The sequence below is a fragment of the Octopus sinensis genome, unplaced genomic scaffold (assembly GCF_006345805.1).
Source record: "Octopus sinensis unplaced genomic scaffold, ASM634580v1 Contig14516, whole genome shotgun sequence".
Classification (NCBI taxonomy): Eukaryota; Metazoa; Mollusca; class Cephalopoda; order Octopoda; family Octopodidae; genus Octopus; species Octopus sinensis.
This window is the reverse complement of record NW_021833266.1, coordinates 8571-26240: the sequence shown is the minus strand read 5'-3', so window position 1 is coordinate 26240 and position 17670 is coordinate 8571. Positions and strand designations below refer to the sequence as shown.

Sequence of the window (17670 nt, the reverse complement as noted above, 5' to 3'; positions counted from 1 at the left end):
CACTTCTTTACCAGACTTATTATAAAGTGGTCGTGCAAATGCAAATCTATAAAAAAAATTTAAGAAACCAACTTACTATAAATGTCAATGACCGTTAAAATCCATTTGAAATTTTCGTTTAGTGTGAAAATCTTTTCAGATTTATAATGTCACATGCCTCAGGGATACTATGCCCCACTCGTTTACCTCCGAATTATTTCTGAGAAATAATTGATTAATGAATTTTCAATTTTTTAGAAAAATTAATAATCAATCACAACGACATAAATTCAACCTATATATTAGTTAATTAGAGTACAATTTAATGATATACTAAAAGATGCTTTAAAACAAATAAATTAAAATAATATTTTTATACAACAAACCTTTGACTGATAAGCACATTAAAACATATTTTAAAAATGTGAATTGTGTGAAACGCTTTAAAGGCACATAATTTGATAGTTTTTATAATTAACTCTAACCATTTTTTAGTTTTATTTAAAACATTTTTTGAAATGTAAAAAGATAGGTTAAAATCATCTGTAGATCTCTTATAAAAACTCAAACTTTATCCAGTTTTTTTAGTTAAAATCATATATAGATCTGAATTTAAAACGAAAAATTAAATTTGTCCTTTTTTGATTCTTTTCATGTGAACAATCTTTGTATCTCCATTCGAAAATTCTACTTTAAATTTTTTCAAACCCTAAACCCAACCATTCCCTCTTCACCCTAACCCTACCTAACCTTCACCCAAACCTAACCTTCACCCTAACCCTAACCTATACCCTAACCCTAACCTATACCCTAACCATAACCATGAGATAAAACAGCATGCTTAATTTATGTTTTTTAATGAAATGGTTTAAGCATTGAAAAATAAAAATCCATAATATATTAATTTTTAAATTAATAAGTAATATATTTCAATCATTTAATATTTTAAATTGAAATTTTAAAAATTTAGAGCAATGGTAACGAGCGGGGCATGGTAACGAACAGGGCATGTGACATATTATGTCTATTTGAAAACATTCATTTGGACAAGAAGCAAACACATGGTGATTTATATCTCCAATCTACAATTACAAAAAATCTTGAACTTTTAAAGGACGTCAAAATTTGCAAACTTCACAATTTCGACTGACTTTTCTGATAATGTCATTCTTGACAGTAAAATATCTTTGTCGACATTCATATTCAATTTTATTTACTCCTCCATGTGAAAACTCATGTAATGATTTTGCCACAAGCTCCATTTCGGTTTCATTATCGAGGGATATGACTAACTTGGGATCACTAGATTTAAGATAAAGTCTGTAAATTTATTGCAAATTTACAGTACTTGTCATTGATAATGGTGTAATTCTCCATCTTCTTTATAAGTCTATGATTTCAACTGCTTTTGAATTATCCACACACGTCACTCCAATCTCTATTAGCCATATCTGGTTTAATTTTTTGTTGTATAGGAAAATTTCCGGCTTGTTATATTGAATTTTTGATTCGATAGGGATAGTAGTGTCATCTCGTATTTCATCACGATCGTTGGTAATTACGCTTTGGATAGAGTGAGTCTTTAACCTTTTTGATTTTTTGAATCCAACTTTTCTGCATAGATGCATGTGTATGTATTTAACAATTTCGTTATATCGCCTGGTCGACTGTCCTTTTAGAAGTTTTGCAATGTCGGCATTTCGAACCCAGCTCGCGGAAGAAAATATTCCTGTCCTGCAGAAGAAAGAACAATCCATTTTGAGGATGTCTCTATATCGAAAGTCTCATTATCATTTTGAATGGAGAGTTTTCTTTTTAATAGCTGATAAAAGACACTCAATCTGCAGACTTTTTAGTTTTTTTTCAATGTGCTGGGTATGGAATCGGGAAAAGGGAAGGAATTAGGAGAATGGCAAGACCCAGAAATCGCAAGAGGGGATGGCAATGATGAGGCGTCAGAAAGGCAGGCGCGACAGACCCAGGTTGGAAGGCGTTCTGACGTTCGGCGAGTTAGAGAAACGTATGAAAGATAAAAGAACTGCGTACAAGAGGAGCAAGATCGGCCTCTCTTCCTTTTGTTAATCATGTTGCAGATGATGCAGAGAGAAACAGGATTGGGAATAGGATTAGGAAAATGCATAAAAGAATACAACATCGAAACAGATAATGGATTGAGAAAGGATTACTGGGAAAAAAAAATAAGGGGATGATAGAGACTTGATAAAATACAATTGACTTGATAAAATAAAATAACACCTACGAATAAGAATTGATATGAAAGAGAATTAGAATTAATATGAAAGGAAATTAGAGAAAGAAATAAAAGATTAGAGAACAATAAGAATAACAACGCGCAACGTTAATTCAATTGACGGGGTTGATTCATATTTGTGTTTTCCCATGAAGGTTTCATCCGGGTTTCTTTGTAATCCCACTTTGGCGAACAAGTTCAGAATAAGCTTCAGAGAGGCAAGAGTAGAACAAGTCTATCTCAGTGGGGTCTTTTTCAATTCATCTACTGTGGGGTGCGTATACGTTTATAATGGATAGTAAGCTTTTAGATGGGAAAAGCTTATTCATGTTGATCTGAAGAACACAAATCCGATCATTTGTGCTCCAAAAGCGATGAACCATTGGTTTCAATTCCTTCTTTATTACAAATCCTTACAAATCAATTACAAATCAATTTAATGTTTTTATTGTAAAAATCGATGAATTAAGTGGAGATCACGGGCAGTTTTTATTCTGGTCCACGAATTATAATTTAGGAATTCGAAATCAAGGATAACTCTGGATATATCACTCTCGATGTTGTCCATTATCGCAATTAGTTCTGAACACAAATATGTGTCGAAATATTTGATTTTAGATTCCAGATCAGTACATTATGGATTCGAATAGTATAGATTCATCGTGGAATTTGAATATTTATTAAATTATGAAAATGGGAATTTATTTCTGATTTCAACATAAATAAATGTTTTGAGAAAAAGCAGCATTTTCAAAAAATTTAATTCTTCTCAATTTATCACACAATATGTCCTCAATTTGAATAGAAATTTCGTCAATTTTTCGAACGAACTGTATTATTACTGAGAGTGGTGTTTTTATTATCTTTGAACGATTTTTGCACATTTTTAACGAAATTTTAAAAGAAGAAATAACAATATTTTCACCAAGTGTGTGGAGATACCCATGTTGGGTAGTTAACTCTGCTATTACAGCCAAATGTAATCATTTTAAAAGTGAAAATAAAAAAGTCCGCAAGGAAAGAAGAACTCGATCTACGAGCATTGCCAGAGAACGGTTATGTCCCGGTCAAACGGATAGCTTTCGCGTAGCCAAAATCCTTTGTCTCAGTCAGGGGGATTTACGTCCAGGAATTCGCGATAAGGAGTTCGACGTCCTTCAATAACTTGGCTGTTTGCGGTCCGAAGGTCTCGAAAGCCAAAGGGACAAAGGAATGTTGTGCGGCGGGTTGTCTGTACTTCTCGACATGTGGTCTTCCGCCAAAGCCGCGGCCGATCCAGGAGATGATGCTGATGAGAGTTTTGCCGATGGGGACCAAGCGTCTGTGCACGTAGCGTCCCAGATCAGGCATTTGCCATTTCGAAATAGGAAGGTTGTCATCCATCGAAGCGCTTGCCGTCCCCTCTGTCCAAACCGACTGGTTTAAGTACATTCGGGAAACCGGCAGCATTGAGTGCTCTCGAGATGACGTCGTTGAGTGCCCCGTGACGAAGCAATTCTGCTATTTGATATGAAAAGACCAATCTCTTTATAAATTATATGTGAAAAATAAAAATTTTTTGATTTAAATGCTTCCTTAATAAAATTATGCTTCAAATTTGTTTCATTATCGTAATTTCCCTTCAGTTTTACAAAATAGTAAATTGATTTTCCCATCTTATTGGAATGTTTTGTTCGAATGTGATTAAAGTCATATCAAAAAAGAATTGTCAGTTTATTATTTCCATTATTTTAAATTATTAAATGTAAGCATCCAAATTCATTGTGATACCTACTCTGTTAAATTTAAATATCATCTATGCTGGAAAATGCGCATATAAAGGCTTTATCAACAAGACTTGACTTAAAAGTAACTGAGAAGAGTCAATGAAGAGAAAACTCGCTAAAATCAAACTATATCAGGTCCAAACTGATATGAAACGAAAAAATTCACTGACGAAAAGTGTGACACTTTGTGCCCATATAGTTTCAAAAATCAGAGTACAAAAAATCAAAAATTAATTAGTGCTCTCAATGTCAAATTATTTCAGACATTTGAGATAAAAATTTATAATGGAAACATTTTTCTTTTATTTTCAAAAAAACTTTGAAAAAAAAATTCATTCATTTGTGCTTTTCTGAACCACATTTTTCTCTAGAAATAGCAAGAGTAGATATAATGGATAATTGTTTATGGTTATCTATCTGCAATTCAAATTAGGAGGTATCTTGTAGTTGGGCTCTGATGTCAGCGTTTTTTAACATGCGTGCTTTCCAATTTCTTTTTAAGTACGGCAAAGCGAATATTGCATTGATTGCTTTTTTCTCAAACCATTCTCAACAACAGATAGGAATGAGTGGATTATTAGTTTCTTGGGCATCATAAACCTCTTGTAATTCCATATACAATGAGATAGGACAAACTGGTTGCAAAATGAGTTATTTAAGAAAATTAATTCATTGAGGTTTATATGAAAACAACTGATCTTATTGGAAAGTATCTCGTCGCTAAGAAAAAAGTTCTTACTAAGTGAGAAGTGCTGGATTAAACTTTCTCAAAAATAACGTTTATTACAATCTAAAACAAAGCAGATGCTAGAACATATTCAAAAAATTGAAAAAATCATATTGGTTATTTGACTAAAAATGTAGAAAAATAAAATTATTTAAAGTACAAAAAACTGCCCCGACAGGGACTCGAACCCTAGACCTTCGCGTTATTAGCACGACGCTCTAACCAACTGAGCTACCGGGGCCGTTATAAGGTCTGTTTTTTTTCTAGGATTTTTAAATTATACTTATTTATAATTCTATCGAAAATAAAAAACAAAACAGAATTATTAATTTAATTAATTTCTATTCAAATGCCAAATTTTTATCCATTTAACAATACTGATTATGCAATTGTTTTTTAATGTCAGAATTTTTTTACGTTAGTTTTAATCTAAAACTACTTATGGTCGAGAAGACGTTGCCTCTCAGAATCCTTATTATTAATTAAACAAATTCAGATTTTTCCAAACATAAAATATGAGCTAAACAACTCCGAGTGAATTCATTATTTTCCATTTAAATAAAGCAAACAATTATTATTGTCAACAATATAAGGAGAAATCACAAAGAACATCCCACAAGACAACTGTCAATAACAACAGATTCAGTAGTATCAGACTTTAGAATACCCCGTAGAACATCCATAGCCCGTGGGAGACCAATCGAACTCAATGCCTCAACTGCTTCATGCCGAACCATCGGAGCCTCCAACTCACATTCACAGCTCTCCTTCAAAGCATCAATAGACAATTCATTTTGAAGCTGTCCCAAAACATACGCAATTTCATGACGAAAAAGAGAAGAACCACATTTTAAACCTTTTTGTAAATTCACAAAAAATAACCCAAATTTAATATTTTTACCGACTCGTCAGAATTTATATTTCTCAACGAAAACATCGCACGATATCTTCGATAGAGATCCTCCTTGTCATCCAAAAGAATGTCTCCGAGTTCTCCCAGTGAATATTGTCCATCATCAAAGGGATATGCCGGGTCTATTGACAAATAATATGAATCGGAAGGTCCCTTTGATCCTCCACTTTTCACAAAATTCAATCTTTCAAGAGCCAATTGACACGTTTCTGCCAACTACAGTCCATTAAATATAAAACTTCAATCAAATCTGATTTCGAGTATATTTCAAGGGCACAAATAACTTCGGGGGTTGATAATCCGATGGCCCCTAATGCCTCTCCTTGGAATTATTTTGAAGAGAGAAAACCACATTCGTGTCTTGTTATCACATCTTGGTCCTCATCTTTTAGGTTTTTGATGAGAACTGGTATGGCGGTTGGATTTTGTGTTTGTCCCAAAACATAGGCACATTCGTGTTTTAGAAGAATTGACTTATCAGAAAATAATTTTGATATTGCTTCGATTTTTTGTTCTCCTGGAATAGTTCCTAGTTTAAGCAGAGTTGAAAATCTTTCGGAAATTGGTCTGGTTGTGTCAAGTATAATTTCTGAGAATCTCGTAACGTCACAAGAAGACATTTATTATGCACGTTAAATAGAAATATATTATTTTGTAAATTAAAAAATTTTATATTAAATTGATATTATTAATTAGTTAATTATCAACTAATATTACATTTTGATATTATTGTTAATCAGAACTATGAATAGTCTTGAGCGTGTAAACAGCTTTCTCCTACTCAATACATAAAGAATTAACTCAACCTCTTCTTTGTCATTTACAAGCGACGTGACTACACAATCTCCGATGGCCAATTTACTCTTATGATGCCAAACGAGATCGGTACTACTTTCTGGATTGGTCCCCTCACAGACAATTTTCATTTTTGACCCCGCTTTGAGAGTGTAGTCACCAAAAGTATAACTATGCACCTCATGGTCGTCGACTGTCTGAATTATCTTCCATCCACCAAATTTTTCGTCCTTAAATAAAATAACTAAATATACCTTCATTGGATTTAAGTTTTCGATTGAAATGTATTTTCCGTCGACATCACAAGAATTTATTGTTATGGGACCTTTGGTGCTTTTTTGGTAGGTTGAACGCTTCACAGGAGAAGAATGTTCTACAAAAATATTATTTTAGTTTATAACTCATTCTCGAGTCTTGTCGAGGCAATGAAAGAGTTGATTGTTTATTTCCATCATTACTGTTTTATAGTTTAAATAATAAATTTACCGTTTTTCTTCACATTCAATCAGTTTTCTGTATGCCAGGATTTCCATTTTAAGTGACATGTTGTGGTCGGTTATTGTCTGTAGTTCAAAAGAGTTTTTTCCATAACATTTCTAATTTCCTCAGTTTCCGTATTTTTTTCGATTATCATTTTGTCAAACTCTAAATGCAGTTCACTTAGTTCTCGTTTTAGATTATTGTTTTGAGCATTGAGAATTGCTTTCTAAAATAAATAACGACAAATGTTAGACTCAACTTCTTGTTCTATTAGACTGTTTTTTGTCTTCAAATCAGAATTTACAAATTTTATTGATGAGATCTGATCTCTTATGTGACCGGTTTCTACAATATTTTTATTTTGTCCATATTGAACATCTTGAATCTTAAGATTGAAATTCGAATAAAAATCACTTTGCAAGTATAAAATGACTCCATTTCATTCTGAATTGAACTCAGTCTTTCATCATACTCGGACTGAATTTCGGCTATGCAGTTGGAGAACTCATTAGCCCACCACTCACGGCACTGACCAATTGGGCTGTTTTTTGCTACGTCACTAAGGTCTTTGATTTCCTACAGATATGTAGTTTGAGGTAGAATGTACTTTTTTGTGAATATCTTTAATGAATTCTAGTTCTTCACAAAGCGACTGAAATCTGTTTTGAATGTCGATTCGAGTCAACGTTTCATTTGCAAGGTCCTAAGGTTAATTTAGAATTCTATTTACGGCTTTTACACGAGCCAGATCTGCTCTGACTTTTTCAATTTTGTTTTTTTCGCGTTGTCTTTCACTTAAAAGTTTGGAATTTTGTCTTTTAAGCATCGAAACTTCGCTTTCGCATTTTAAAAGGTCATTTTCTTTGCTTTCAATTTTTTCTTTTAGCTCTCGTTCCAACTCTTCAAATTCTTTTAACCTTTAAATTAATTAAAGCAAATAAAATATCGTAATAAAGTCTAAATATATCTTTTACGTCAATAAAGTGCCATTAGTGTGGATGTTATCAAATGCGTGATTGTTAGTCCTAAATGTTTCCAAAAAAGTTAATATTGATAAGCGAGTGACAAAACAATTCTTAATACAAATAAAAAACCAACATTTCCAAAAGTTCGTTGAAGGAATCTTTTTCGGTCTGGGTTGTTAATATGTGCTTCATTTTTTCTTGTTCGGAATTGTCGAGCAAAGTCCTCAGTTGCCTTAGTTCAGTTTCGTACATATTTTTGATAGAGTCGTTCTCCTTGCCGACTATTTCCTTGATTCTTTGAAGTTCCTGCATTAGTCGTTTATTTTCAGATTCATTATATCTCGATGTTTCGATGTAATGGGCAAGACGGCTGTTGAGTTCTTTCATTTCAGTTTTTTCTTGAATTCTCGAATTTTTAAACAATTCAACTTCAGAATTTGAATTTGCGAAGGTCTTTGAGATACTCCAAATCCATATTCAATACTCTTAACGTTCAAACGGTTTTCTGGGCCATGTTTCATGCTGAAAGAACTAGCCGGGTTCAGAAGACGAGTTGTACGATTTTGAGACTTTGGTCGGTATTTCTCACCAAAGGTTTGTTTACTTGCAGCCGTGTCAGATTTAGGAAGCATAAATCAGTTGTAATAATATCTATATCGAATAATCCTGTTATATATAGATCGCTTGTCACAATTAATTATGATACGACAATGATTTGTTGATTATTTGCTAAAATATTTTTTGCAATAAAAAATTGTTTTGATTGAACCTGAACTGATTAAATTTTATGAAAATCAAAAAATATCCCCAAAATTTCTTTATCATATTCATCTTTAAAATAAAAATTCCAAGTATCTATAAATTATATTACGTTTGCATGTGACAAAAATATCAAGTGCAAACACAAAGTATATTACGCAATACAAAATTGACACTAAAAATCACCAAAAAACTAGAAACAAATTTATCTAAATATAATCCGACAGTAAATTAGTAGACAACAATTAATATAGGCGATAAGTTTTTGCGTTCATAAGAATTATCACAAGTCACTGGATCCTCCAAAGAGCGAAAATACAAAAGAGACATAATCCAAGGGGTTTGGTTCATCAGTGGGCTCACTGTAAGGAGACATATTTCTAATGCAATAATCAGCCTGTTCTCTTTCCAAATTATCCCTCAGTAGTTTCTCAGTTATGTAAGGCTATGAATAATCCCACCAAAGGCCTACTTTCCCATTGGCCAACACACGAAACGAATTGCAGAGATTTTCCACAGTCTCCCTCGACTCGTTAATATCCTTCATGAACTCGAGATATGTACTGAATGTGATATACCCCATCCTATCCTTGTCCAACCTCTTCATTAAATCAGCGAAAGCAGTGTCCTACACTCTACAATACCAATATACATTCTCCACAGTAGCAGGGTCATATCCCACTGAAATAAGACAGCTGCGAAACTCCTCAAAGTTGAGTTTGTGATCGTTGTTGGCATCAAAATGGGCAAATGAGGCTTGGAAATATTCAATCTCCTCTTGAGACACTCCGGTCGAAGCCACTCTGGCTAATCTCTCCTTCTCTATTTCCCTGTACTGGGCTGAAATGTACGACCGGAGTTTTTCGTAGTCCATTTTTAACTTTTGAATACTATAACCCAAATTTCGTGTGTCAAACACATTCACATCCACAATTTTCTATGTTTGAGTAAACACAGTTCTTTATACTTGATAATGCCTTTCTGGAATACTCAACTGGGGCTCAAATTCGGCTACTTTTTGCTCACATTGAATCAGGTAGTCCAACTCAGGCTGGAGGTCACTCGATCCAATTTGCTCGACCTTCTTCACCTCGCCTGCCATCCTTATAATCCACTCATTTGTTGCTTTTGAGGAGTTGCGGAAGTCTTCTTTGATCTCTTTGATCTTTGTGATTCAATTATGAGGAAATACATATCTCTGACTTTGAACCTCCCTTTCGAGTTCTTTTGATCTTTCCTCTCGCAGTTTGTTCATTTTGTCGAAGGCGGCCACAACGGACTACGGAAATTACTGAATAAACACAACTTTAATACTGACGACTGTGTAGACTGTCTCCGTCAGAGGAGAAATGGTCGATTCTTGGCTTAAATTGCTTATTTCTGTAACAAGTGACTGAATTTGATCCAATCGAGCTTTGGCAGATGGGAGACTTTGTTCGAATTCTCGATGGGATGTCTGCAATTGCAGTGCCTCGTCCTCGTTATTGACTATGTGGGTGTCCTCCATGTCCTCATTTACAGAATCCAACCACTTTTTGAAGGCCTATAATTGATATATATAAACATACTAACCGTTACTCGCTTGGCATATTCCATGAGCAGTACGTCGGCCTTTTCCAAAATAGTTTGAGAATTCTAATTTAGAGCCAATATCCATACCTCAAGTCGACTAATCACAGTCTGACTAGTCTTATATAAAAGGGAGTGCTGTTCTATCAACTTATTCTCAGTCTTGTCAATATTCGCAATGTCGTAATACCCTTGTTCCCTATTGGCCATTAAAAGAGTAGAAAAACCTAAGAAAGGCTGCAATTTCGGAAATTTCTCTGAGAGGGTCACTCCCCTGGTCCTCCCTTCTGAGTGCTTCGTTCACTGCCTTTGCCATATTGAGCATTGGCTGAAAGACCTAACGGGACAGAATACCTTTATATTCCCCACGGTGATACTCCGTGGCTTGATTTTAGGCATTTCTGTCATTTTATCAGTAAGCCACACTTCGTATGCCACACAACGCTTGTAAAATTTATTCACCAAATGAGACAGAAATCGCAATCTAAACATGTCGACTGAACTTACACCTTTCTATCAACTGGAATATCCAATCCTCAAATCCCAGTTCTGCCACATCCAGCTTGCCCCACTCTCGTTCAATATCCTTAAATAAACACAACCTCAACTACCGAAATGAGCTTCCCCTGAGTTGGCAGAAAACATGGCCTTCCCGCCAATTTTAATCTGGTTTGGAGTGTGTTGTAAACCGTCTCTAATTCTATTTTCTCAGCATAGTAGGACGGCTTTTCTGTCAGTCCATATTTTTGATATGAATTTAAAATTTGGAGAGCCTTGTCGACCGAGTTCTCATCAGGACGACTATTCAACCAATTTATAGTCTGCCGAATCCAATCAAGTAACTGAATGTCACTGCCATGAACGGACTACCCGACTACTCAGTCGTTCATAGTCTCCCATCATTGATTCACTTTCTTGATTCACCTTTAATGCCAAACTGACACTCTCCGCTGCTTTCGTAGCCTTAGTTCAATGTCAATAATAACCAACTTTCTGATCGGATGTAAAACGATGGTAGAAAGAAGAGACATAAGCCATGACTGAATGCTCATCCGCACCCCCCGGTTGTAAAAGGTCTCAGGATTACGTAATAATACTCAAACCATCAGTGTCCAACATTCGGGGAATATCCAAGTGTTTTTCTGCTGTGGAAAATGCATTATTTAGATTCTTGCGAGGAGTAGAACACTACAATCGTGTAATACAGTCGGATTACGTCAAAGCTGTTAATATCAATCAAATCTGGTCTGTGGCGATGAATCAAAGCCCCAAAAGCCATTCCGTTATTAAAACTCGAATGGAAATTTTTGACGTCCACTCCTCGGTACCCCGCGGTTTTACGTTGGCACCACAACAAGAGTCCCTCTTTGGCAGAACTCTCTGTGGTTTGGTTGTATAGAAAATACCTTCTACTTGAATATTTTGTATTGCAAAACGGAGAATTATCGTCCAAATCATTCCAAGAGTCATTTTCAAATTTCCGTCCACAATTTCTATTTTAAATGTCAGAAAACACCTTCCGCCCCAATGGAGACCAATTTGAACTCCTTTACTCTCAATAAATTCGAGTGCCATATTGACATTAGCAATTTTGTGAAATCTCATTCCGCGAGTCTCCGGCTTTGGGAGTCCCTCGTTGGAGATCACTTCGAGTAATTTAATCAAAAGACGTCCGTCCATAAAATCAGTGTCGAAACATTCGACTTTTAAATTAAGTTTTTTCAAATGTGAGTTACACCATTGAGTGAAGGCCTATTAAAATAAAATATGTATCAGCAAAGTTATTTTTGTATAAAAATAATTTATGTACTGAAATTTTTGTCCATGTTATAATCAAAAAAGAATTTTATCTTAAGGAATTTGACCGCAAATTAAATAGGAATTTAATAATAACGTCATAATTTAATATGGGTAATTTAATAGTTCAGGGGATAATATAAGTAATTAAATATGATGATTAAAATATTAGAATGGATTAAATGAGTTATTAATAAGTGGATTTTAGGTATAAATAAGAGCATTATTTTTGAATGATAAGGATTTTAGATTTTATACACGTTTTTGTTGTCTTTCCCATGTAGGATCGAGAACGGTCGATCTGTCCCAACATTCTTCATTTGAATTCATGACAACGAATAACGCGACAGTTACGCTGTAATTATTGTATTTATTTTTATTTTTAAAGTTTAAAATATTTTTAATTTAATATAATTTTTAATTATTGTTTTATTCAATCAAAAATTCAATTATTTATCAGTCCTAAAGTTTATGACAAAAATTTTTACTATTTTTTTTTTCCAAAAAAAACTATTTGATAATAACTACAAGTTAATTATTAGCAGCGTAAAGAAATTTTAAAATATTGGAAAAAACTTAGGAAAGATTTGTTTAAAACCTTATGAAATTAATCCTCTTTTAGGGATGTGATAAATATTAAATAAACATAAAATTCGATTAATATCGACAGTATTTAAATTTAGCAAATATCATGCGTTCATCAATTGACAAATATGAACTTATAAATACACCATTGGCACAAAAAACATGCTAAAACACAGTTTCTTTAACTAATTAATGGCGGCCCTTTAATATCACCCAAGAGTCTTCTCTGGCTCTTGAACTAGCACTTTTGAAATATCATAAATATGATAATTAACATTATACTATATTTTATTATTCATTTGAAACTGATAAAAAATAATTAACTGTTTTTAAAGGACAAATGATGAACTTTAGTTTATCACAAACATAATCATAAGTTTAAGACAAGAATATAACCAAAAAGCATTAAAGGAATCAAAAGAATGTAAATGGACTAATCTAGTCTTCTTCCGGTCCAGTATCTCTCACTGCATTAGTCCCCGTCTCCCTCGGTCGGGGTCCTCCAGCTGGCTTAGACATGATGACCTACAAATACAAAACACCCCTCACCTCATCAATCCTCAAAATAGTAATAGCAGTATTAAATGCATTCTTTATCACCCAATGCTTAGTGTTATACAAATCAAACAATCCAGCCTCCACAACATCCCCCATTCGAAGACTATCCCCCTCCGCAATATACCCCGCATTCACACTCCCCTTCACATGCTCACCAAGTAATGCATTGACTGTTCCCTTCAGTCCCCCGTTGTCTCCAATCTGTCTCACCACTCCAAGCATGGCCAATGAACACTGCTCCAATGCACCAGGACACGACAGAACATTCAGTCTGTTGGCCAATTCCAACTCCACAGCCCCTCCCCCGGGCAATAACCGATTATCCCTCGTGAGGGACTTGAAGGCATTGATCCCATCATCCACTGCCTTCTCCACATCCAGCATAATATGGTCAGATGAACCACGCAGGATGACAGTCGACACCAAACTTGTCTGCTTGAAAAGGACAACATGAGTGCTCCCAATCTCCTCAAAATGGACAGAATCACACCTCCCCAACTCCCCCTGATCAGGCACCACCAATCTTGGGAGAGGAGTGGCTCCCGTCAGCAAACAAAGTCGACGGAGGTCAAACTTTGAGGTAAATCTAATAAGAACGAGTCCATGCTTATTCGCAAAATGTCGATACATGTCCCCAACCTTCCCAATAGACACAACCACGTTACAACCAGTCTCAGCAATTGCCTTTACTTGCTACAAATATAGTGCCACATTCACCTCCTCAATACTCCTCTCTTCACTCCGACTGAAATTGACCAACTCTTCTCCTGTCCTGATCAAAACTGTCCCCTTCGTCTCGGTCTGTGCCACGTCAAATGCACACGAATATATCAATATTTTTCCACCTTCTACACTTGTCTCCACACTCTCGGGTTTTGTCTCGATCACCATCCCTTCCATTATTCGGGAACATTCCACCGTCGACCCCAGAATGCGACAAACTCTCACATTGTCCACACTGAACTTGCCAGATGGTGGCAAAATTGACACTAAATTACGTTTTTATTCACTTTTTGGAATACTGCAGGCATCGGCCACTAAATCTGTGATCAAATCCTCCAATCCACACTGTTTTGAGGATATTGGGGTACGGATGGCTTTAATCACGGAATTTTTGTCTTTGAGATCCACCGGGGAGTCCACAACCAACTCTAAAAAATATTTCACCGTGAAAACACCGGGGAGGGTCTTTAAACAAAAATCCAAAGCGTTTTGAAATCCTGAAATCACATCTTTAAGAGGAAGTCCCTTTGGATGTCAAAAAAACTAAAATCGAACTGATTTTAAAAGTTTGGCTGCATTTTCGAGAAGATTGACACAAAGAAGGAGCACTTGGGTTGTCCCGTCCCCACATTCTCGTTCTTGGTGTTGGATGGCCATCACGACTAATTTGCAGGCAGGGTGTTGGACGTCGAGTTCTTTCACGATTGTGGAGGCATCGGAGGTCACAAATAATTTTTCGAGATAGTTTATCACCATTTTACTTCTTCCTGGGAATTTTTATTTAGTAGGATTGCCATTTGGGCCGAAAGTTGTGTTTATGTAATTTGCAAGTTGAATACATGCTTCAATGTTGCGATATACTCCGTCTTCTAGTCCTGTGTGACGCTGGGATGGGTTATTGGGGGATTGATACTTGGGAGCCTTGTTTCATCATTCGTTCAATTCCTGCAGGGACGGGTACTCGGAGTGACATTTTTATCTACTAAAATTTATATTAACGTGCACAACGTGGACACGATGTTGTACTAGGATTTAATATTTTATAATCAATTATTAAATTATTTTTAATTTTCTTATATATTTCTGATTTGCTCATTTGGTTAATATGAACGAATTTAAAAATTCCTTATTAAACTGGGGGACCTGGTAAGCAGAAAGAGAAATGATTATCGGGAACTTAAATTATGATTTGATATTAAAAAAACAGTGAAATTATTCAGGAAAGGATTTCGAATTTTTCAAGGCTAAAAAAGTCCGAGAAGATATTAAAGGAACGCTTCCGAAACATGTATTTATATCCATTGACAAACTGTTACTTTTAGCAATAAAGAAATCGCATACTATTGCGGAAACGCTTATTAAAAAGTGTTCGTTGGAAATTGTGACAACAGTTCTGGGTCCAGACCTTTTGTTAATGCTTTTAACAGTCTAAATGCCTTCAAGAATAAACTTTTCTTGTAGATTTGCAGTATTCAGACAATAGTTTTGCCAATTTTTGATCAAGTTGATATTGATTCCGACTTGATTTTTGATAAAAAAATTAACAAAGAAATCAGAAATTATTTTGAATTTTATAAAAATTCAGTTGAAGGATATTTTCTTCGTATAATCTTAATAATAAAATGGTATGGTGTGTGTCTGTCTGTCTGTCTGTGTGTCTGTCTGTCTGTCTGTGTGTCTGTCTGTCTGTCTGTGCACACCCACATTCAAATTGTTACAAACCAGATCAAATTGTCAAAACCTTCCCTTTTGTAGTTATTCGATAATGAGGCACAATAAAAGGTTGATATCCTCTAAGAACCTTCCTGTCAAAAAATTTTAATAAGAAAGAATATCCTCGATGATGAGGTCCCCCAAAACCTTCAAGTCAATTTTCTGCGTTTTTGTTAAAATGAACAACAAGAAAGTCCTCGACTCACATGATGTGGTCCCCCAAAACCTTCAAGCCAAAAAATTAAAAAAATTATTTTCTTTCTGCGTTTTTTGTAAAATGAACAACAAGAAAGTCCTCGACTCACATGATGTGGTCCCCCAAAACCTTCAAGCCAAAAAATTAAAAAAAATTATTTTCTGCGTTTTTGTTAAAAAAAAAAATAACTTTACGTTTTTGTTAAAATGAACAACAAGAAAGTCCTCGACTCACATGATGTGGTCCCCCAAAACCTTCAAGCCAAAAAATTAAAAAAATTATTTTCTGCGTTTTTGTTAAAATGAACAACAAGAAAGTCCTCGACTCACATGATGTGGTCCCCCAAAACCTTCAAGCCAAAAATTAAAAAAATTATTTTCGCTGCGTTTTTGTTAAAAAAAAAAATAACTTTACGTTTTTGTTAAAATGAACAACAAGAAAGTCCTCGACTCACATGATGTGGTCCCCCAAAACCTTCAAGCCAAAAAATTAAAAAAATTATTTTCTGCGTTTTTGTTAAAATGAACAACAAGAAAGTCCTCGACTCACATGATGTGGTCCCCCAAAACCTTCAAGCCAAAAATTAAAAAAAATTATTTTCTGCGTTTTTGTTAAAATGAACAACAAGAAAGTCCTCGACTCACATGATGTGGTCCCCCAAAACCTTCAAGCCAAAAAATTAAAAAAATTATTTCTGTGTTTTTGTTAAAATGAACAACAAGAAAGTCCTCGACTCACATGATGTGGTCCCCCAAAACCTTCAAGGTAAAAAATTAAAAAAATTATTTTCTGCGTTTTTGTTAAAATGAACAACAAGAAAGTCCTCGACTCACATGATGTGGTCCCCCAAAACCTTCAAGGTAAAAAATTAAAAAAATTATTTTCTGCGTTTTTGTTAAAATGAACAACAAGAAAGTCCTCGACTCACATGATGTGGTCCCCCAAAAACTTCAAGGTAAAAAATTAAAAAAATTATTTTCTGCGTTTTTGTTAAAATGAACAACAAGAAAGTCCTCGACTCACATGATGTGGTCCCCCAAAACTTTCAAGCCAAAAAATTAAAAAAATTATTTTCTGCGTTTTTGTTAAATGAACAACAAGAAAGTCCTCACTCACATGATGTGGTCCCCCAAAACCTTCAAGCTAAAAAATAAAAAAATTATTTTCTGCGTTTTTGTTAAAATGAACAACAAGAAAGTCCTCGACTCACATGATGTGGTCCCCCAAAACCTTCAAGCCAAAAATTAAAAAAAATTATTTTCTGCGTTTTTTAAAATGAACAACAAGAAAGTCCTCGACTCACATGATGTGGTCCCCCAAAACCTTCAAGGTAAAAAATTAAAAAAAATTATTTTCTGCGTTTTTGTTAAAATGAACAACAGAAAGTCCTCGACTCACATGATGTGGTCCCCCAAAACTTTCAAGCCAAAAAATTAAAAAAATTATTTTCTGCGTTTTTGTTAAAATGAACAACAAGAAAGTCCTCGACTCACATGATGTGGTCCCCCAAAACCTTCAAGGTAAAAAATTAAAAAAATTATTTTCTGCGTTTTGCGTTTTTTGTTAAATGAACAACAAGAAAGTCCTCGACTCACATGATGTGGTCCCCCAAAACTTTCAAGCCAAAAAATTAAAAAAAATTATTTTCTGCGTTTTTTTTAAAATAAACAACAAGAAAGTCCTCGACTCACATGATGTGGTCCCCCAAAACCTTCAAGCCAAAAAATTAAAAAAATTATTTTCTGCGTTTTTGTTAAAATGAACAACAAGAAAGTCCTCGACTCACATGATGTGGTCCCTCAAAACCTTCAAGCCAAAAAATTAAAAAAAATTATTTTCTGCGTTTTTGTTAAAATGAACAACAAGAAAGTCCTCGACTCACATGATGTGGTCC

At 34.7% G+C, this 17670-nt stretch overlaps 4 protein-coding genes and 1 non-coding gene across 5 annotated transcripts; all 5 read right to left on the bottom strand.

Moving 5' to 3' along the window:
- Window positions 1–4890: 4890 nt before the first annotated feature.
- Trnai-aau lies at window positions 4891–4964 on the bottom strand. The gene has a single exon. It is a non-coding gene; the product is annotated as a tRNA-Ile (tRNA).
- A 358-nt stretch (window positions 4965–5322) lies between these two features.
- On the bottom strand, window positions 5323–6256 carry LOC115230128 (deoxyhypusine hydroxylase-like). Its single transcript, XM_029800345.1, has 2 exons — window positions 5986–6256; window positions 5323–5579 (listed from the first exon to the last, which is right to left on the bottom strand). Exons 1-2 carry the CDS (start codon window positions 6254–6256, stop codon window positions 5323–5325), a joined length of 528 nt encoding a protein of 175 aa, XP_029656205.1.
- A 731-nt stretch (window positions 6257–6987) lies between these two features.
- LOC115230127 (60 kDa neurofilament protein-like) lies at window positions 6988–8263 on the bottom strand. Its single transcript, XM_029800344.1, has 3 exons — window positions 8010–8263; window positions 7642–7828; window positions 6988–7137 (listed from the first exon to the last, which is right to left on the bottom strand). The coding sequence occupies exons 1-3, from the start codon at window positions 8261–8263 to the stop codon at window positions 6988–6990; spliced, it is 591 nt and encodes a 196-aa protein (XP_029656204.1).
- Window positions 8264–9113: 850 nt separating this feature from the next.
- On the bottom strand, window positions 9114–9793 carry LOC115230131 (alpha-actinin-4-like). The gene is made up of 2 exons (XM_029800348.1): window positions 9603–9793; window positions 9114–9572 (listed from the first exon to the last, which is right to left on the bottom strand). Exons 1-2 carry the CDS (start codon window positions 9735–9737, stop codon window positions 9264–9266), a joined length of 444 nt encoding a protein of 147 aa, XP_029656208.1. The 5' UTR covers window positions 9738–9793; the 3' UTR covers window positions 9114–9263.
- A 3248-nt stretch (window positions 9794–13041) lies between these two features.
- On the bottom strand, window positions 13042–14629 carry LOC115230126 (T-complex protein 1 subunit theta-like). The gene is made up of 3 exons (XM_036499515.1): window positions 14423–14629; window positions 14252–14392; window positions 13042–13837 (listed from the first exon to the last, which is right to left on the bottom strand). Exons 1-3 carry the CDS (start codon window positions 14621–14623, stop codon window positions 13112–13114), a joined length of 1068 nt encoding a protein of 355 aa, XP_036355408.1. The 5' UTR covers window positions 14624–14629; the 3' UTR covers window positions 13042–13111.
- Window positions 14630–17670: the final 3041 nt, after the last annotated feature.